The 22,553-nt window shown below is 42.0% G+C and overlaps 2 protein-coding genes and 1 long non-coding RNA gene across 5 annotated transcripts in view; 1 reads left to right on the top strand and 2 right to left on the bottom strand.

Annotated features, from left to right (window-relative positions):
• The window catches only part of DHRSX (dehydrogenase/reductase X-linked), a 255,325-nt gene extending 242,805 nt beyond the window's left edge, over window positions 1–12,520 (bottom strand). Inside the window, exon 1 of one of the 2 annotated variants that reach the window (XM_019485425.2) lies at window positions 12,335–12,520. In XM_019485425.2, coding sequence (XP_019340970.1) covers window positions 12,335–12,437 — 103 coding nt within the window. In that variant the 5' untranslated portion in view covers window positions 12,438–12,520. The remainder of the gene's footprint in view (window positions 1–12,334) is intronic. The other variant, XM_059720939.1, reaches the window with a different exon arrangement.
• On the bottom strand, window positions 447–12,422 carry ZBED1 (zinc finger BED-type containing 1). Of its 2 annotated transcripts, XM_019485424.2 has the most exons (3): window positions 12,335–12,415; window positions 11,382–11,541; window positions 447–5,530 (listed from the first exon to the last, which is right to left on the bottom strand). In XM_019485424.2, the coding sequence occupies exon 3, from the start codon at window positions 5,477–5,479 to the stop codon at window positions 3,392–3,394; it is 2,088 nt and encodes a 695-aa protein (XP_019340969.1). In that variant the 5' UTR covers window positions 5,480–5,530; window positions 11,382–11,541; window positions 12,335–12,415; the 3' UTR covers window positions 447–3,391. The 2 variants fall into 2 exon arrangements, with proteins under 2 accessions (XP_019340969.1, XP_014455921.1); XM_014600435.3 differs by lacking the exon at window positions 11,382–11,541 and having other exon boundaries at window positions 12,335–12,422.
• Window positions 12,521–12,658: 138 nt separating the features above from the next.
• Window positions 12,659–16,265, top strand: LOC109282675 (uncharacterized). The gene is made up of 3 exons (XR_002089703.2): window positions 12,659–12,871; window positions 14,992–15,090; window positions 15,407–16,265. It is a non-coding gene; the product is annotated as an uncharacterized LOC109282675 (long non-coding RNA).
• Window positions 16,266–22,553: the final 6,288 nt, after the last annotated feature.

Here is a 22,553-nt window from a genome sequence, read left to right as displayed (position 1 = left end):
AAGCAACAATTTCTGGCCATACGTAGATACAGCTTCCAGGAAATATAAATTTAAAAAGTCTACACCTATTGCATAACCTTTAATATATACTAATCCAGCAACAGATGAAAATCACCTATATTTTACTCATCTTGTAGAAGTGTATAGGAGAATGCAACTTGGTTCCCCTCTACCCCCTAGTACATATACAAACAGGTTTTTGTATATTGTTTAATAAATGCTATGTACAATCCTTACCAAGATAAACTGTCCAAACTTGTCAGTAAGAGAAGCATTTTTTATCTTTATATCTTTTTAATCCAAAAAGATTTGTACAGAATATTTCAGTAACTTACAAGATCCAAAGAAAAAAAATACATATAGCTTGAAAAACTTAAAATAATCTGTCCTGGTTGCTAGAGTTCCAGATCATAAAGTGCTGAATATATGAACACACATCAGACAAATAAAATAGTAGCTAATTTATTTCTCTGGGTTATTTGACAATATTCCAAGCTTATAACATTAAATAAAAACTCACAGATAATGGATAGGACTAACAATGGCTTCTTTAGAACACTGAGACACATCAAATGAAAAATTACAGTTTTATTTTGGATACCAAAAATTAAAAGGCTAAAAGGAAGAGAACAGTGCACTGCACTGGTATTAGTAAAACTGATTCAGGGGCAAACACGTTGTATTGCATAATAATTTTAGCTATGAGAAGGTGAAGAAGGCAGCAGAAGTTGGAGACCGGGCAGCACTGGGGAGAAGTATTTGGATCTAGAGCCTGATCATCATCTTTATACCAACATAACTCCACTGATTTAAAAATGTAGCTACTTATAAAGCACTCTAGTGAGGGAACAGACTTCAGCCTTTAGCGTCAATAGCTGCAGAGACTTTGGGGCCAAATCCAGTGGTAACAAAGTGGTATAATTTACTTTGAACATGAATGCAAGTTAAATCAGCTGATGTTAACTGGATGTACATACTAAGTTTATCTTATATACCAACAGGGTATATAGAAGACTCAAGTTAAAAGAAGAGGGGCCTCTTTCATCTTCCTCCCCCCACTTAATTTATGATTCTTCTGTTCCCTTCATGGGCAAACTACACTTGTTTTCACATATGCTTCAGACCCAGTCTCCCGCTACTTTGCACTTTCTGTAATCATGGACCCCTATGCAAAGTGGATGTAAAGCAATGCCATGTATTAATGATGTATTTTACACCTGCTGTGCAAACATAAATAACTATGCAAGGTGCAGAGTAGTGGAGATTGATGAGGCCCATCCATCCAAGGTCTATTACTAGTTATACTACTAGATGCACCTGTTTTTCCTGAGCTGAAACCTGCCGGGTATTTTACATCACTTTACTGTTCACTTTCCTTCCTGTTTCTAAATTCTCTCCCCCCACTACTCCCAAATGAACACACACAGTCTCAATTGATGAGCGCTGTAAGAATAAAATTTAAATATATACAGCTTGGTAATACAAATAGATGACCTATTAAATACCATTGAAATTTTCACTTTTAAAATTTTGTTTATGGCCATCCCTATTATAAAACCATGCATCTATAAGCATAATCAGGATGATAAATTCCATACAACTGTCCCAGAAAATACACTGAGCAGTTTTTGGTGGACATCTCTCTAAATCAGTGCTGCATAAGATAAATCAGATACATACACATGTGCACATTTTATCTTCGGGTTTTATACTGCTGCCCATCACTCTGGTATCCAGAAGTCACATACGTGTATGTTGCCAGACAGTCACTGAGACTACTATAACAGAGTGAATATTTCTCTTCTCGGAAAAAAGTCAATGATTCCCAAGATCATATGATGCAGAGGAATTTCAAAGGGCATCCCAGTTTTACCCTCATGTTGCACTGTAAACTAATGAGAATTTACATTTTATCCAATGAGAATACATTGAATAAATCAAGTTGCAGAATGAAAAAGAAGGAAAAAAAATCTTGCCTATATCAGTTCCAAGAGTCCACCCTATGCATAACCGAAGAATGCTGGCTAACTCTCCACTCTCAGCCAAAGAGTGGACCATAGACTAATTTCAGCCTGTAAAACTTTATTAAAAGATTTGTTTGCTAAGTACTTTAGAAGATGTAATATTTAGGCATACACACACGGGGGGAGCTAGTGCAGTATACAGTGATTATCTGGAAATAGTACTCAAAATACTTGAGTGGGCCAGACTAATGCCCTCTCTCCTAACTGAAGCTAGAGACAAAGCAAGAGGAAAAAGTTTGTAAGTGCTGACATGATAGGAAACATTTTAAATCAAACAACTTGCGTAGGGGTCTTTTTCCTGTTTGACTACACAAAATTAAAGCTTACTTTTTTGAAAGGCTCTTTCTTCCTTCCCTGGGCAAAGTTGCAAATTAAATTAAAAGGTAAACATTTCATAAAACAAAACTCCTACTATACAGATGGCCCTTGCAGTTTTACAATCTCTTTCTCCATTAGCAGTTGGCCCGACTCCTTTGCTCCTTTTCACCTTGCATAGCCACCTTGCACCTGTGCAAAGTGATTATAAAATACCACCAATTTGATTAGATTGTGATTTGTGATCGCTTCATACAGCTAAAGGGAACTACAACAGGGCTTGTCTACACTAGAAAGCTTTGCCACTTTGACTATATTGTATCATTATGTTTATGCCACTTATTCTAGCCTGGAAAGTGATGCAAGATATACCAATAGTGCATCCACACTAAAACCTGTACCAGCTTCACAATATCAGTTAAAAAACAAAAAAAAAAACAAACACACAAACACACACACACACACATCACAAACTCTCCTAAGTGACAGTTTTATCAGTATACCTCTTCTAGCATAGACCAGGCCTAAGGTATGAGGTAGTGAAAAAAAAAGATCAGGCTCAATTTTTTAAAACTTATTTTGTTGTCTCTTAATAATTATCTAGGTTTCTGCTGATCTAATTTATGGGATTTTAAAACAGCCTTAAATTTAGCACAATTTAAAACTTTGGACTCCTAACCCATGTACGACTTACAAATGGACTTGTATATATTTAAAACTTCAACAGTTCAGCAAAGCATTCCCATTATGGAAAGCACAAAACATGTGTTAATGTCTCATTGAAATTAATGGAAATTAAACACTCGCATAAGCACTTTCCTGAAGTTGGGGCCATAATCAGGAATCAGGAATCTCTGTCATACTCACTTACTTGTTTCAGTGCTGTATAATCCCAAGTCATTCATGTTTTAATATAGTGAGCAACACAAATATGGAGGCTTAAACAAAATCTAATGTTGAGTATTTACAGTATCCATACCATCAAACAGATTTTTTTGGTAACTTAAGAAAAAAACCTTTTCTTTGTTATTAAACGTACCACAATACTCCTGCTAAACGAACCCACTGTCTCGGATATTAAAGAAATTGCTGTTTACATTTACTGAGTCATTTAAATTAAAAATTTGTTCCTGTTCCAAGCCCCACTCCCCTTCATCTTCATCTTCAGGTTCTGCTTCAGACCCATTACGAGTGTTCTCATACAAAAAGATCTGTTCATCAACATGAGCTGGGGCTAAACGGTTCCTCTTAGCACTTACAACATTAGCAGAGGAACCAAAGAGGCGTTCGGGGAAGACCCTTGTGGCCAAAATACACCAATATTTCTGAAGTACCTTTGGTAAAACAGGAAATAATGCTAGTCTGTCAGACCACCACTTAAGTGGGTCTTCATTTAAACCAAGGACCTTTTGTGACTTAAAGTTGCTCAATTCCTCAACAATCTGAGCGTGCCATTCCTCTTGGTCTTCCACACCTCCTGTCTGGCAAAAGATTTCAGCAAGCATGTTATTGATTGCACTGGTGGGGGGTGGGGTAGAAGAGATGATTACTTTCTTCACTGGTGGCTCTTCTGACACAGTGAAGAACTTCTCTTCAGGTCTAAATGTGTTTTCTTTTACTTTTTCCAGAAGACTTTTTGCTTCCTCTACCACTCTATTTTCAACTTGCTGCCGCTCAAATGCTGAAAGGAAAGGTAGTTTTTTGTAACGAGGATCCAGGAAAGTTGCAACATTGAGAAACATGTCTATTTCAGGTGTGTGCTGATAAGTTGTTGATAATTCTTTGGCTATGACTTCCTTGGCCATACTGATTTCTTTCAGATCAGTTTCTTTGATGTTCAATGTGGTATTCAGAAGCATGTGGAGGAGGGGTTTCACCATACTTATTGTTGGATATTTTGATGCAGACATCATCTCAGCAACCTGCTTGAATGGCTGTAATAGTTCCACCAGGCCTTCAATTGTATTCCACTCACTTGCTTCCAACATCAGATGGTGGTTATTGCTGTCCTCCACAAGAACAGCTGCAATTACAAACTGTTGTTCCTTAAGACGTTGCAGCATGGCAAGGGTGCTTCCCCACCACGAAACACGATCACTTACAAGCATGCAGTGAAGAGCATTTTGCTGCTTTTGCTTCTCACTTAACATATACATTGCTACAGTGGACTGCTGGAAATATTCCACCAGTTTACGACACCTGGCAAGAAGGCCACAGAGTTTTGGAAGCTGAAAAGCTTGTTGTATTCCTGCATTAAAAGTGTACCCCAAACAAGGCATTTGTACTGGAATATCTAGGAGGGAGCAGGCTTTTACAATGTCTTTACCATAATCTGTTGTAGCACCAAAAACTTTTGTATTGATCCCCCATTCAATGAAGGTTTCATAAAGGACACGGGTAATAGTCTCTGCAGTATTTTCTTCTGGCACTTCAAATGTTTTTAAACACCGCGAGTTAACAGCCAGGCTGTTAGAAGGGCTACTGCTGAGAAAATGAACTGCAACAGTTACGTAAGATCTATTCTGGTTTTCACTCCTCCACATGTCAGTGGATATGCCACACCACAAAACTTCAGTGAGTTCTTTTAACACAATTTCTCTAATAGCATTATATTTTTCAGGAATTGCTTTTGTACAGAAATATTTCCTGCTAGGAAGTTCGTATCTGGGATCAGCTGTTCTCAAGAGGGCTTTGAATGTGGGTTCATCAACAATAGAGGCAGGATACATGCCCTCACAAATTAAGCTAATCACAGCAGAAGTCAGCTCTTGATGCTTTTTGTTTTCATAGTTGTGGTTGGTCTTCATAATTAAAGTATCTTGAACAACCTGCTGTGATGATTCTGGCTTCAGTTTTGAAAATGCAGTAGCAAAGGCTTCCCTCATTTGTTCAGTGTTACTTTTCACAAATTCGCAGAACTCATCTGGGTGATTTTTCTCAAGGTGGTATGAAAGGTTGGATGTGTTTCCTGAATAGGCAATCTGTGCCATGCAAATGCGGCAGTAGATCTTCTTCCACTGTAATATGCATCCTTCTGCATTGGTATCAAACCCAAAGTACTTCCATACTTTACTCTTTGCACGTGGGTGAGCCACTAACTTTAGGTCTGATGGGGAACCTTCTAAGCTTTTATTCTCCATTGCTTCTTGGCCACCGTCCCACTTTTTGATCCTTCACTCATTAATGAGTACCTGATAAAGGCAGTAAGATAAAGATACAATGAGAAAGCACAAGTTTGATCACACTCAACAATGTGAAATCAGTGCTTCTTTGAATATACCAAGAAACCTACCTTACTAATTATATTTGCAAATTTAAAGATGAGGTTTGCAGGAAGTGTGACCTATAGGAAAACCCATCAGAATTTCAAAAATAAAAGTGTTCTAATATATCAGGTTGTCCTCTAACTGAGCTAAAACATCTGAGAGAACAGAGTTCCTGGAGTGACACAAGAATTCTTGGCAGAGTAGATCAATGAGAGTTTAAACTGTATTGACACATGTCAGATCATCTACAATAGCATCCTCCCTCCCCTAAATTAAGGTTGAGTCAATATCTCATTGCACAAGTTACTGAACTGTACTGTTAACATTTATTTCAGCTGACACCTGATAAACAACAAAACCTTTGCTCTCTGTATATTTGCTTTGAAACAAGTTGTTAGCTTGGTTTGGTGGTTAAGGATTTTTTTAAATCATACACTGCAAGTTACAGAGCTGATCCCATTGCACTGAAATTAAAGATTGTTTTCCAATAGATTAAGTGAAAGTAGGATCACATGCTTCATGCAGACTAATAGTGGGTAATTAAGGAATTTTTTCAACACTTTCCAGAGTTAGTCATTTCCTAAACCATAAATTCACAGTTCTTGGTTCCTCAAATGACAGAATTTTTAATTGCAGAAGAGGAAGGCAGGGAAGCTTTGTAAACATTAGTAAGCACCAAAATGCATACTATGAAAATAAATTTTATTTTCTGAATAGCTAAAAAATAAATCTTAGAGCATGCACAGAAACTCTGCAAGGTTATACCTACACTTTTGCATGGGTCACAATAATTTTTGCCACAAGTAAAACAAAGCCGCCACTCCCCTCCTCTATAGTACAGGCCAGCCACCAGCCAGAGCTTATTTCTCTGCACTATAAAACCATACTGCAGAGCTGCAAGACACTCTGTGTAGACACCCATTTCTCTACCTTTTCTTTTCCAGTTGTCAAACTAGAGTCATACCAACAAACTGTGAGAAGAGCAAACAGACACTTTCTTGAGGTGCTCCATAATGGCATAATATGCATAAGTAAGGAGATACAAAAGGAGCCATCAGGGAAGAGCGGCACAGCTTTCACAAAAAAAATTGAGGGGAATAAACATTAAGAGTGCCTCATCAAATAGTGACTGCTAAGGTTGTTTAATAAAACAATAAAGAAGTGGGGGAAAGAGAGATTCCCCTCATTCCTCATCTGTTATTTCACTTTTGCCAAGAAACCAAAAGAGAAATTCCTAGGGAAATTACACAAGCTAGCAGATTTTTCATGACAGGTTTTCAAACATGCTATAATGGAACATCCCAAATACTGTTTGTCCGAGTAATTTTTTCAGTTCTGTTTTTGCTGCTGCATCCTTCTTTGCATCTGTTCTAATTATTCTGTAATATTTTGCATTTTTATAGATTAGTGAAGATAATGTTACAGAATGTTACAATATGTTCTGATACAGCTGCTGGTTCTGGGTTAGGGGTTTTGGCAAATGTCTTGTATAAATTCTTTCAAAAATTAATTCTGAAGACTGCACCAGGATACAAACCCGTTTTAAAAAATATGGGAAGTGCTGACATATCCTTTCCTTACATTGCTATAGAGCTTTTCTGGTGGTCAGTATGAATCATTAACCCTGCTTAATTACATCATATCATTCCAAGGAGCTGTATATTAACAGCTGCATGTTTTGCATTCTCACATTACTTGAATATAGTTTTGCAAGTGAGGGTTGTATAACACATACATGCAGAAGCTGGTTTTAATAGTTTCATATTATACAATGACATAATACACATCCTATCACAATTTACCAATATCACTTCCAGAGAACAGCACGCTTAATAAAAGACATGGCGTGTCTTTAATAATATAAATTAACTTCAAAGCAAGGGAGTGTCCCGTATTTACTCAACCCTTGATTTTACATGTGTATGATGTTTACAATCTATGTAATATTAACTATAATAGTACACCAACACTGCAACAGTTAAGGATGTGCAAGAGTAACATAATCTTAACTGCAACACTGTAGACCACACTGTCTTGTCACAACATTAACATAGACAGACGTTCTTCACTGCTATAGGATGACTGGTGCTGTTAAAAGACTCCTACACTCAACTGTAAGAGCAAGTGAATTCTCTCCAGGGACGTCTAAAGCCACTATACTACACTGGTCAAAGCCCACTGCATTTGAAGCACTTCGGGGTTCTTCCATGATATGCTTCAGTGTTCGACAGGGAGCTGATTAACCACCCTTATATTTCGGCAGTCAACTTTCCATTGTGCTGCAAAATTGTGCGATTCCCAAGGAAAAAGGCTCTCAAGCAACAACCCCCCACCCCCCCAAAAAAACAACACCCCATTCATGTTTAGGTGGATTACAAAATGTGGAAAGCCACTATTCCTCTTCTCCTGTCTGCGTAACTCAAAAAAAGTTTAGCAGTAGGCCAAACCAATGACTGAGCAACAGCATTCTAAAGAGTTGGGCTAACACTGTAGCAGCATACAGCACTGGCTTGGGTGATAGCATCTGCGGTGGCAATGCAAAGCATCCATGGCCTCATCTCATCCTCATCCCATCCCACAAATTCAGGAGAGGGGATAAAACCAAGCTGAGTTTCAGTCAACCACCTCAAGGTCCAAGGCCATAGGACACTGTCACCATCTCCCCGCACCCTCCCAGGATAACAGCATTCTCCAGCCATCAGGTGATGATATATAGCTAGTTCTGTGCAGTTACAGCTTTTAACTATTCCCATACATGTCAAGGATTCAAACCCTGCTGATGATGCACACAGAAGAGTAGCTATATAGAAATACAACTGATATTTGCACCTTTCATCTTTCCTTAAGGAGGGCAAGAGAGTGAGAGAGGGGACAATGAAAATGCATGCAAAATCACATAAGAAAGCTACTTAGGTTATAAAGGCAAACATGTGAAAGTTAGAAAATGCCAGGCTTATAATTGCCCATACAACCTTAACTCCGTTTCCTAGCGCCTACACATTATGATACAGTCTTTTGACACTAATTTTTCTCCATAAAGTCTCATGCCTCATTCAGTGGTAGGCAACACATGATCTGGTGTTTCCTGACTCTTGAATCTTTGGCAACCTAAAAAAAAATGCGCTCTCTCAAAACTAGAAGACAAAAGGTATGTAATTTAATTGTATTTTACACACACACACACAACCTACATAGAATCTTTCATCTGAATGGATCCCGCAGACTTTTCTGAGCTATAAATTGCTTCACCCAACACTACTACTCAGCATCACATGTGAAAAAGCTCTGTAATACCTTAAAACTATTGTTATTTTAGGCAGTGTGAAACACCCTTATTCTGTCTTTGATATAAATATTTCAGAAAACCACAATTATAAATGTTACAAGAAATGTTTTTTCTCCATATTTGCTGTGCATTGACTAATTAGAAAGAGATTTGGGCCAATTAAAGCTATGTGATATTAAAAACTTCTTTTAAAGATGTATAACTTGGCCTTCTAACCTCTAAAGAAAGTACTTCATTCAAAGTTATTTTCTCTCTCCCTGAAGTGTCAAACATTAACAATATATATATTTTTAAACAGAGTACAAACCATAGAGTTAAGTAACTCTGCACCAAATTATAATGAAACACTTTATACAACAAGAGATCAAATGCAGCACGAGGAGAAAAATAATCTTTAGCTGTTCAAAAATATCAGAGAAATTCCAACTCTGTGAAACAACTGCTAGTATCAGTGACAGCATGATTTTTAAAAAAGAAATAACGAAGTGACTTACAATGGGCTAGGACAACATTTCTATTGTTAATTTCCTGATATAACAATTAACTTTAGCTCTTTTTTCCTGCAAGTTCATTGAATAGATTTTTGTTTTAAAACCTAGTTATAAGGCATCATCTCACTTTACACCAAGTTGTTTGTACCTTCAGTTATTTTTCAATTAATCAAAACTAAGCACTGAAAGAAGGCTATGCATGCAGTAATTTTAAGGTAACTATCAGTTATCTTAGTTCACAGATTATTGTTAACATACAGATCTATAAGTAGGCTATTTATGCAATAAATACTAAATGTTGTTTATGTTATACCTACCTGCTGTGTAATACATATATGCACACTCCTATATTTTCATGCACTAATTTCACTTATTTGAATTTAATTGACAAGCTATATTTTATTACATCTTGTTAACATTTTCTATGTTGCAGGACCAAAGCTGCAAGCAAACCACCTGCTACTTTTGTCCAAAAAGAGCCTGACGTTTGCAACTTTGTGTTGTATATTTACACTTGTGTTCAGTTCACAAATCTAAACACGTACTAAGCTAAGTTTTTTTCCCCACAGAATTTAGCTTATACCATCTAAACAGTTCCGAGTACCCAAACATTTACAAATGCCTAATCTTTAACTATAACCACAAATACTAGAAGTCATCTTTAAAAAAAAAAAATAGGTTAAACTTCAATGGGACAATATCACACAATCTTGATTAACATAAGAAACGAAAAGAACTACTTTAATTACATAGTTTTCTTCAGACTTCAGCTCCCAAATGTCTTACTATGAAACTTAAAAAAACAACTTTTTCTTTGGAAATGAAAACAAGGGCATAAGGGGACTGCATATACACTAACAGGAGTCTTAATTCACCAGTATACAATTTGACAGTGGAACTATCCCAGGATAGCTTCTACCTTGGAGATGCACCCGTCCTGAATTACAGCTAAGAACTTGGCCAGGTCAAGTCACTCGGAGTTCCCAATTCTAGAACAGTGACCTGAGCAACTAAAAGCACAAGGCACGTGCCCCTTTAAATGTCTCTCTCTCTCGCTCTCTCTCACAGTAAGGTCTGATGGCATTCATGTTGTATTGTTGTAATCATAATTTTGAGAACTGAGAAAAACAGAAAAAGTTGTGAAAAGTTTTCAGGTAGAGCATTAACTTCCTAGCTCACAACCCAGAAGCTGCTTCGTTCCTTTATGCTAATAAGTGTAGCTAATTTTGATCCTAGATTTAAGTATGCCTATGCTTACAAATATTTTACTTTCACTTTTAGTGCTTTTTTTATACTACTGTTACCGTTTTGAAAAATAATACAGATATTATTAACTTAATGCCCATACAAGAACATCCTTATTAATACAGCTGCTTGTTTTTTAAAAACCCCGTTTCAAATTCAATCAACTTTGGAGCTTTTTCCTAGACATTATCTGAGGTTATGATAAAATAAAAAGTTGAGTCAGACTTTGTTACCCTATTTCTGTCCAATTCTAAATGATTTTGAAAGCATTACACACACTAGGCATAATACCCAACTTTATCCTGCCAAGAAAAAACTAATGCTAGAAAAATGGTCAGCTGACAAAACTGCAGGCACATCTGCCTGAATTTTTTTTTTCGTTATCGCCTGCTTTCCTTTTAAGAAAACAAAGCCCAAATCTAAAGCAATTTACTCAGGAATGAAGAAAAGCAGAAGATATATTGCCCAATGGATGCACATGAGGAAATCTGTCCCATTCTATCCTACCATTCATTTTACAACAGACTAATTCTCTATTGCCTTGTCCTTCCATGTGTCAATTTGGATCTCACTTTTATGAGACATTTCAGATAAACCTCTCACTGAACTGCACATACACATCCACAACTTATTTGTGGCAGTCGTACTTTTTAAAACCTCTGTAAGGAGCACATCCATAGCTAGTCAGAGAAAGTTAGATGAACCAAACTTCAGAAGCTGTATATGCAGTTGCAGTGAGACTGTAGCTCCTTACATTTTGGTCTCGGACTTTCCAAAGTGGCAAAGAGCGCTTGACAAGAAAAGGTAACACAATGGAAACTGCTTCTGCGAGTTCGCTAAGGTATCTAGCGTGTTGATATCAGGAATGAGAAGATTCCCAGATTTTTGTTTCCTGGAAACCTCAAACTTCCCTCCTACACATTGGGCGAGAAAAAGCAGAATATTATTACTACGGGGGGGGGGGGGGGGGGGTTGCTGTTGTTAACCACCAAAAAAAAAAAAAAAAAAAGGTAAAAAGAAATGTGACAAGCCATAAGGGTCACAGGAGTTCAACCAAAGCTCCTTAGAGCAAAATAGGAAGGCCAGGGAATTGCATCTTCCCCCCCTCTGTTTTCAGTTGCCCCTAGCAAGGAATGACAGATGGGTACTCCGTCTACTGAAAGTGGACGGGATTGTGGCAGGGAACAGCGAAAGGATAAGGCAGTGAAGGTGAGGGAGTCAAATCGGGTCAGAAAGAGTACACAGGTAGCGGGACACTGGATAAAGTCCAGGCGAAATAAAGCAAGGGGGTGACATTCACTTTGCAGGGAGCGGCAGGCCAGAAAGGCAGGGAGCAAAGGGCAGTTTGCCCGAGAGGGCACAAGGCACCAGGGGTTTCTCACCAGCTCCTTCCCCACAGCACCCAAGCGCTGCGCAGCTCTCCTCCGTGCCCTGAGCCCGAAGGAGGGGCGCAAGAGATCCGCCGGGGGGAGCTGGGGGCCAAGCCAGGGCGCTCGGTTTGTGGAGAGGCTGGAGGCGCACAGCCCCACTCCTGCCACGACAGGCCACAGCTGCCTGGATCTGCCCCCCACCCCGAGGCGGCGGCAGGGCGCAGGCACCCCCGGGCTGCGAAGGGAGGAGCTCCCCCCGGGCTCGGGACCTCGGCCAAGGTCAGGGCAGAGCCATGCCCGCTGTCCCCCTCCCTCCCGGCCCCGGCGGCGCTCTCACCTGGCGCGGCGGCGCGGCGCGGGCGGAGCAGCTGGCGCAGGGCGACGCCGAGGCCGATACAGTAGAGCCACAGCGCGGCCAGCGCCACAGACAATAGCGACATGGCTGCCTGCCTGCCTCCCGCCCGGGGCGTGCGCCTCGGTCCAGCCCGGCCCTGCCCGCCCGCTCCGGGCCCGCCAAGCCCACGCCCAGCGGAAGGCCGAGCCGCGCTCCGGCTGCGCCGCCCGTCTGGGCATGTGCGGCGGGGCGGGGCGGGGCGGGGCGAGCGGGGACAGCGCCAGCCCCGGGCCCGGCTCGGCGCTGCCCGGGCTCGGCTCGGCGCTGCCCGGGCTCTCCCCGCGCCCGCTGCTGCGGCCTGCGCTGCTCCCTGAGCGCGGCCGCGTCAGGCTGGCCCGGGCAGGTGTGGCCCTTCGGGGTGGCCGGCCCCATCGGTGGGTCCCTGACCCTCGAGTTGACCACTGGCCCGGGATCGTTCACCGACCCGCTGAGCGTTGACTCCTGATCATCGACTGACCCACGGTCATCGACCAAACAATGGTACAATTGACCGTCTAAACCAAACCATTGATCTATGACCGTCAGCTTGACCATTGACCCACAATTGTTGACCAAACTACTGACCCACAATCATTGACCAAACAATCGTAGATTTGACCCACAACGACCGTGATTTGACCCACAATCAGACCAAACCATTGATCCATGATCATTGATTTGACCTTTGATCTTTGATTTGACCATTAACCCACAATCGTTGACCAAACCATTGATCCATGGTCATTGATTTGACCATTGACCCTTGATCTTTGATTTGACCATTGACCCATGATCGTTGATTGGATTTCATAGACATTAGGGCTGGAAGGGACCTCGTCAGATCATCAGGTCCAGCCCCCGCCCAAAGGGCAGGATGTCAGCTAGAGTGAAAGGATCCCAGCACGATAAGCATCCAAACTGACCATTGACCCTTGATCATTGATTGGATTTCATAGATTCTATAGATTTCGTAGACATAAGGGCTGGTAGGGACCTTGTAACATTGGGTCCAGCCCCCTGCCCAAAAGGCAGGAAGTCAGCTAGGGTCAAAGAATCCCAGCAAGATATGCATACAAATGGAACATTGACCCTTGATTGCTGATTGGATCATTGACCCATGATCATTAATTTGACCATTGGCCCTTGATCATTGACCAGACCATTGACCCTTGATCATTGACTCATGATCATTGATTTGACCATTAACCCACGATCATTGGCAAACCATTGGTTCTTGATCATTGATTTGACTAGTGACCCTTAATCTTTGGTCAATACCTAGGATTGTTGTCCAAACCATTGACCCTTGATCATCAATTTGACTATTGATCCATGTTCATTGATCCAACCATTGATCATTGATCAAACCATTGGTTTAACCATATTAGTCCACGACAGCCATGCAGTGTGGTGTGAGATATCCCAGAATAAGCCGACAGTGCTTCATATCCCATGAATCTTTTTTTTAGGATGTATTCCCCTATGACAAATGTGGGCATCTGCATGATTGTGTTGTGTCCTGGGATAAGATGGCTTATCCCAGGACAAATATGACCTCCTTTTGCAGTTCTCGTGTTGTGGGATAAGTCATAGAATCATAGAGAAGGACTAGGAAGAACCTCCAGAGGTCTTCTAGTCCAGACCCCTACCTGAGGCAAGATCATCCCTATCCAAACTATCCTATAAAAACCATAATCTAAACTCTGCATAAGTTTACCATAAACAAGTCTTCCCCCAGTCCTTCCCTGGCCCTGTCCTTTGTGTCTGCTCAAAGGTTGCCTGTCCCTCTGCCCTTTCTTTCTTTGCCCCACGGGTAGACAAAATGGTGGATCTGGCCAGTAGCCAGACTCCATTTCCCAGCAGCCCCTGCCTGTGTTGCAGCAGCCAGTTTCCATGGAGACCCCAGCAGCAGTGACATCCTGACAGCACAGGCCAGGGTTTCCATGGAGACTGACCCAAGCAGCACTGGCAGGGTGAGTGGCTGGGTGAGGAGGTGCTCTGCAGTTGGGGCTGGGATGTTCCAGCGGTGACAGCATGGTCCGGAGACAAGGTAGAACCATGATCCACTACTTGCACACCCTTACCCAGGGCATGCGGGCAGTGGAACAGCTCTGCCCCAGCTCTGGACCTCACCGTCATCCTGGCAAGATCCCAGCCCTGGAGCAACTCCCCACCCAGCCGCGTCCCCTGCCAGCACTGTTGGGGCTGGTCCCCATGGAAACCCTGGCCCCATGTTTCAGCCAAAATTTCACCTTGGACCGTAGAAATCTTGAGTTATCTTTTTCACTTTTGCATCTGAGGTAGTCATACAGATAGTCAGATAGTTCGCTATTTAATGTTTAGTTTGAGTGCCTGCGCTATAGTTTAGAATCGTTACCCACAACCTTCTAACATTAGATGACCATTTCAGCACCATGACCAGAATATCTTGCTGTTGCTGCTAGAGCTAATCTATAAATGGTCCTCATTTTCTCATTTTAAAGGTTCAATTTATATTTTTACATGACTAGCACTCGCAATAAAATGCCAAGTCTGTGTTTCTGTACTCCTGAAGTTAACTGGGAGTATTTCACTAGAATAATTATAATACATATCACTTACATAGCATTTTATATTCACAGGTCTTAATTTTTTACAACAGTAGATAGGTGTCATCATTTACAATTTTCAGATGAAGAAATTATTACATCAGGAATGATGGTGGTAATAATTCTATAAAGGTAAGCATTTGCCTATATATTTCATCAGACTTTCTTTACATATTTTTCTCTTTCTTGGGGGACTGTGCCCAAGTTCTTGGACTTCATTTAAAGTGGAATAATCTGTTCCATTTCAAAATAAATATAAACTCCAAAAAGTAGGTCTGATTGACAAAATACTGCTTCATTTTCATATCTAAGGTACATGCCAGATTTACTTCCCAGGTGCTTCCAGTAAACTGCAAAAAATAAAAATATTAAGCACAATTGTATCAAGACAGAAATGTTAATTTGTCATAATGTATCCTAAAACAATCTCTTTTCCTCTTATTTACAGAAATTATGCAGTCATAACATGGAAATATAACAAGTCAATCAGAAGCAGTCCAATGTGCAGTAACAATGCAAGGAAACTTAAAATTAGGAATGGTGGCATCCAAGCAGAGGTCTACTATTCTTTCAATTTATTTAAATAAAGACAAATCAAAGCTTGGACCTCTTACATAAATGTGAAATTCTTCAGTCGTCACAAAAAGTGCAACATTACTCTGTGACACTCCCTTACAGTGTACAGAAATATACATATCAAAAGCATATCAAAAAATAGTTACAGAGCTTCTCTCTAACTTTCTCTGCTTTCTCTGATTCTCTGTTCAAGGTTAGTCAATCTGCATTTAATCAAACCAAAGATTTTTTCTTTTTCCTCCATTCAGGAAATGCTACAACCCTAAAAACTAGATTCAAACAGGCTGAGAAGATATAGACTAGTAAAACCACAGTCTTACTAGCCATTTGGCCATCTCCAATGGTGTTACAACTATTCATGAATTTGTAGTCATGGGTAAGCAGAACCCCATAAAAATAAAGACATTCTTTGAACCTCATGTTCAATGTTTTTTAAACAGCAGGCAGGAAAAAAAGAAATAATGGATGTCAATAGGATTTAAATGCTTTTGAAACATTATCTTCTGTCTTTCCTCTTTGTTATTTAACTGATAAGAATTTTATTTTCACAGTCATTAGCTGCAAAGGCAGCTAGAACCTCTCAGCTGCCTTTTTTCCTTTGTCACTTTAGGAGAGCTAGAAGAAAGTTGAATCATTTTTGTTCTTCTTGTTCCCCTTTGCTAAATGAATTCAAAACTCACCTTTTAAGTTTTTGGCCAGTGATTACCTGCAACTCTCTTCTGTTATAAAATCTGAACTAAGCACTATTCAACATTCTCAATGTAGAATGAATAGGAAGTAGCTATTGCTCTGGAAATTGTATTAAGGCAAGCAACCAACAGCCTGTAAGCCATATCCAGCCCATGGAGCCCTTGGATTTGGCCTATGGATATGAGGCATCAGTGGTGTTCAGCAAAAGGGACTTCCCTGAGGCCACGGCAGGAAGACATGGTGGTAGACAGGTCCTAGCACCTGCCTACCCCTGACCAAAGCTGGTTCATTCCAGCCCATGGCCTGTAAAGTAGGGGTGTGCGAAGCGGGCCCTATTCGATTTGGAGTCAGCCCAAATCAGGGACAGTGATTCAATTCATTGATTTGGATCACTGTCCCTGATTTGATTTGGCCAAATCCAAATCTGAAAGTTCAATGCTGATTTGGAGAATCAGCAATTCGGGCATAGACACAGCTTCAAAAGTTTCTTCTATATACCTTGAGGTAGCAGGCACGGCTCGTGATCACTGCAATGCTGGGGTGCATGGAGCATCCCACAGAAGCATTCCCTCCATGTGCTCAGTGGCGAACTCGATCCACTTCTGGGTCCACTTCCCCACTCCCTCCCCCCCCGCACCTCGCTGGCTCCACGATCATCCACAAGAGGACCCCGGGTGTCCCTCCAGACCCAGGAGGCACCAGCTACTGAGCTGGGGGGGGAAAGGGGGGAGCCAGAGGGACCCCCCCCCCAGCACACTACCCAGTGGACCTGGAAGTGGACCGGAAGTGTTTCTGGTCCACTTCCAGGTCTGCTGCCGAGCACAGTGGGGAGTCCCCTGTGCTTCTGTGGGACACTCCATGCGCCCCAGCATCATAGCACTCATGAGTCCCTGCACCTAGAGGTATGTAGAAAAAACATTTAAAGCTGTCTCTATGTCCGAATCTCTGAATCTTTCCAAATCAATTTGGATGGTTCTGATTTGATTCGGAGAGATTAAAGGGTCCTCTGATTCAATTTGGATTAGGAGATTCAGCCACCAAATCGGGCTGAATCTCCACTGAATCGAATCAGGGACCAAAGCTTCGCACAGCTCTACTGTAAAGGTTGTCAGCTGCTACTATAGAAGATATCCACACAAAAAGTTATTGTGTTGTACAGAGGCGACCATAAATTTTATGTAGTTTTTCCACTGATGTTAGATTTCCTGATTAGTCCTTAAATCCTCTGATTTAAGCAGAGGATGTACCAGGATTCAGACTGTAACATTATTTTCAGTCTGCACCAATGGGACCCCTTCAAGTTCTCCTGTCAGCTTTTCTACATTCACTACTTCTTGCTTGCTTCCTTTCAAAATCAGTGGGAATTTGTGCTTTAAATATAGTAGCACAATTAATCTCAATATGTTCTACTATGAGGCTGGGAAATGTACCTAAATTTAGGATTGATCTGGGGAACCTTAAGCAGGCCACATAGCCTTACAACTTTACCCAACATATTGGTATTCTAATGATATGACAGCAAAGGAATTTGCTAGTTTATTAATCAGCAAATGAAACTCATGTCTTATCCATTCCTTAGAATTCTTTGAATATGCCAATGTGTAGTGAACCAAGAACAGTTCATTGGTTGACATGTTTTATCTAGACTCCTGAAAGGCCTTTGACGATGTCCTTTACAGGAATAAAAAAGCAAAGTAGTTATGGGATGATAGCTAATGAAGTTTCACTAAGCTCAAATACTGCTCAACAGACAGCAATCAAACTGTAAAAATAAATGGTCAGTCTTCATCTGATATCAGGGTATTGCATAGTACTTTGTTCCATACTAGTTAAAATATTTATCAATATCCTGGAAAGGGAAATGAGCACTGACACAGCAACATGTGCAGGCAATGCATGTTAATTAGGATTGTCTAGGTCACAGATCAACATGGGGAAATTGTAGGTCAACAAGACCTAAATGAGAGAGAGAAGCAGAAAACACAATTACAACTGAAATGTAGCATGGGTAATTGTAAAGTAAAACATGTTTGAAGGACAAATTAGTTCTGTATCAACTCCAGAAAGGGAAGTCATGCTAGGCAATTAAAAGATGCTGTGGTCAGAAAAGGTGACATAAAGAATTATATGGTGAATTAGACAATGACTATTAAAATTCCTTTATATACATACATTTTGCAACCTCATCTAGAACACAGTGTTCAGTACATATCATTCCATATCCAAGCAGGTATCGCTGAGCAAGTGGTATTCAAAGAGTCAGGAAAATGAAGAGGGGTATGGAAAAAACCCCTCACGTTTAGAGAGACTGAAAAGAGTAGGGTATGATAAAAGTATATAAAATTGTGAATGGCTTAAATTATTTCTTATTTCTCCCTGTCTCTAATCAAAAACAAGGGGGCACTCAGTGGAATAAGAAGTTAGGGAATTCTAAACCAATTTAAAGGATTTTTTTTCATACAACATATAAGATGGTGAAAATCATTGCAACTGGAATTTGGAAGGACTTAATACATTTTTTTAAATTGCATATTTATGTGGCTCTCAAGTATATCTACAGTTATAATTTATGATAACAAATGTGTGGAAGGGATGCTATTCCTCATGCTTTAAGTTAATCAATAAGAACTGGAGCCCAGAATGAGCTCTAACAAGTTACCCCCAACTTTGCCTACTGCTTATTTACATCTTCCTGGGTACATCTACATATGCTACTAAGCTGATTGAATAAGCTCTGGCATACTTTACCCCAGAGTTTATTGCTCCTGGGCATGCCGTTTGCTTGTGTGCCTGGTACCGCAGCACACTGAGCCAAGACAGACCACCCCCAGCCACCAGGGGCCCCCCAGAGGTGAGCCTGTCAGCTTGCGTTTGACACTACTATCCTACGACAGAGTTAATTAGCTTACTCCATCCTAATAGCACCACACCTGTAGACGGTTACGTTTTACTGTGGGGTTAATCAGGAAACTCCGTAATAAACAGCTCATGTAGACGTGCCCCCTCTGAAGCATCTAGTACTGTTGTAAGTGGCAAGATACTGGACTGAAGGGCCCTTGGGCCTGATCCATTATGATTATTTCTTTATCCTTGCATTGATCTACAATGCATGCGTGCACACACACACAGACACATACACACTTTAAAATATCCATTAAGGTTGTGTGTGTTAAATTAACCTTTAGCTAAAGTAGGGGCATGTTTGAGAAAGGCCCATTCTTTGTCATCTGTTTTTGGTCAGCAGCTCAGTATGACTTTACTGGAGAGCAGTCACATTTGAATTTCCAGGTCATGAAGGAGGTTTCATTTCATTTGGGTATTTTAAGTAATAGGAGTATTACAGAAAAACCCCAACTTTTATCCATAGACACCAGGTACAGAAATTAACACTTATTGTGCAGTAGGCATGCAGAAAGTACTCTACAGCTGTCACCGAACAGATGGCCAGGACCCATAGAGCACTGAAAAAATGGCAGATCCTGCTCTAAAATAACTCTGGATTCATGCGGTATCAAACTTGAGTGCTGTAGGTTAGAGCGCTGTAATAAATATCTGTACCACATCCCATCACAATTCACAATAGGTGGCATTCCACCAACATCCTATAGAGCATTGCAGCACCCTGCTCACCCTTTCTCCCGGGATGGTGCTCTAGCCTAGTCCAGAGCTCCTGTAGTTTGCTGGAGCACCAGGCTGGCCCTGCCCCCAGGATCTCAGTGACCCAAGGTGGCAATGTCCCTGTTTCCAACCCCCCACTTGTTTCCTCCAGCCAGCTACGAGCCACTGTCTGGTATTATCATTCAGTATGTGGATTCCATCTACCCTGTCTCGTTATTTGTAAAGCTTACAGCTTTTGATTAAGTGCTATGCTCCCTGCTGGACACCACGTTCACACAGGGGGCTGTCCAAGATGTTTATTTTGTAGAGGGTTATTTTGAAGCATCCGTATCCAGATCTCAGTCTGTTCAGCTTGACCCGCACTTCTCTGTCAAGGTCATGCTCAGCGGGGGACTCGTTTAGTGTCGGTATAACATTCTGTAGGAATAGATTCCAGACAGGATTAGTCCGAATTATCATTTGATTTCCATTCAACCCACCCCTTATCTAAATTTGGTGCAACACACAAGGCCACAATACTTGGCCTCCTGGGCACTCTGCAAGCCCAGAAACTTGGCAGGAGAGGAGCAGTTAGGGTCTGTCTTCTTATGTCTCTTGATCTAATGACCAAGAGTGCAGGAAGTACATCTGTGTATGTGTAAACTGTGCAGCCTGTTACGAGTTTCTGCTCACTGTTAAGTACAGTGTCAAGTTTTTTAGTATGACAACTTCTGGACCATACAGGAGTATGGTAATCTGCTGAGGTGTATACCACTGCAAGTGTGGTAGTTCTGAGCACTTTGAAGTTGGCACACCATGTCGTGCCGGCTAAACATCTTAAGGCATCTACCTGTGCAGAGACTTTACTGCTGACCCTCTGAATGTGATGTTTATAGGTGAGGAAACAGTCCAATGTGATTCCTTGGTATCTTGGGGTATGCTCATAGGGAAGGATATAGTTGCCCACTCTGATGTTCAGCGTGCTCTTGGCTCAACAGTTGTCCATGTCAAAGTATGATTATATTGATTTATTGATGCTCCCCACTGACCTTCTGCCTCAAACACTGCCCACCAAGCCCCAGGTCACTGGCCTGGAATGAAGCAGAGGTGCCACTGCCAGTACTCGTTACTGTTGTTGGGGGCTTATCAGTCTGTGTCACACTGAGTGACCATAAATCTGGTAAATTGTAAACTGGCCACTCCATCCCTCGAGGTCACGTTGCTTTCCTGAGAAAGGCCAGAAGGTTGACACGAAACTACTTTAGGCAAAACAGCACCCAATCAAACTCCAAAAAACACTGAAACCTTTTTCCAAGTTCCACAGCCAAGGTGTAACCAACAGTCACAACTGCAGGCTTTTGCTGGCACATCTCCAGGCATTGTGTGGCAGAGCACCAATGCCAGTAAGGCACAGTGGGAAATAGGAATTTTCCCTATCAAACCTCCTCCCCCAATCCCTCCCTCCCTCCCTCTCCTCCTGGAGAACCAGAGAGGGCTCATCCCTCCAGGCCTGGACACGTCAGTTCACAGCCCTCCCAGGCCTCCCACAGCAGGGAGATAGAACCCAGGAGTCCAGGTTGTTTCCAGCTGGGAGGCAGAATGCAGGCATTTCACAGCATTGCACGCCATGGTCAGTGCCGAGTTGTGAGCAGCTGCACGACTTCTGGCCCCAGGCAAGGGAAAGCGTCCAGGAAGGGGACTCACCATAGGTCCTTCAGCATCTCCCTTGTCTGCAGAGTCCACAGTTGGGTGCAGGAGGCCCAGTTGTTGAGCCTGAGATTCTGGATCCGGGATGTTGGCTGGAGACGTGCATAGATGGCACTAGCAAAATCAGGATAGAAGGGACCCTCAGTGTGGGCAGTTAGAATGGACAGATTGGCGACTGCTTTTGCTCGTATTACCATGGTACTTGAACAAGCCATCCCGGTCCAGGAACACACTACAAAGGTCCAAGAATAGGGTCTCCAGATGGCCACATGCTATCTGAAGGAGGCAATCCTCACCACTAGGGAGCTGAGACGATCACAATTGCAGGATTAGGAGTAAAAGACCACTTGGGATCCAGCCATGACACCTCTGAGTGGTAGCAGTGCCACCTCCCACAGGGAGACTGTAGCCCAGGCAGCCTGGGTTGTGGGCAGCACTGCCCTTGGTGCAGAACCAGAGGTGCCTGTGGCAGAAGACCCGTGGTACTCAAAGCCCTCTGGCCACACTTATCCGGGGAGGGCTCCTGGTCCACATAGGTGAGAAGAGAGTCAGCCAGAGCTTCGCAGATCTGGAAAGTCTGCCATGGTGTGAGGCTGGGGACACACACATCATTGGGAGCCTCGCCTTCTCCACCATCCTTGTGCTGCATGTGTTTGTGTGCCAGGCCTAGTCTGTAGTTGAAGTGCCGGAGGTCCACCTGCCCATCCATAGGTCTTCATGAGCCAAGGCAGGAGGAGTTACACTGGGCTCCCAGTGAGGATTGTGTGGGGGGAGGGATTGAGAGGGGGGCAATGATATGATTATGAAATTGGGGACCCTAGAAGCATGGCGCCCATTATAACCCCAGGGAATGTGGAGTTACACAAGAGGCAGGCATCATCCTCGTCAGCTGTGTGAAAGTCAGTGGGCCAGTTGTGCCCCAGACACCTGGGTTCTGTGTGTGGGGTGGGGGAGGGAGGGGTATAGACACAAACACTCACACACACAGAACCCAGGCATCCTGAACACACACATGGACATACACA

The sequence above is a fragment of the Alligator mississippiensis genome, chromosome 1 (genome assembly GCF_030867095.1).
Source record: "Alligator mississippiensis isolate rAllMis1 chromosome 1, rAllMis1, whole genome shotgun sequence".
Lineage (NCBI taxonomy): Eukaryota > Metazoa > Chordata > Crocodylia > Alligatoridae > Alligator > Alligator mississippiensis.
This window is presented reverse-complemented; position numbering and strand designations above follow the sequence as displayed.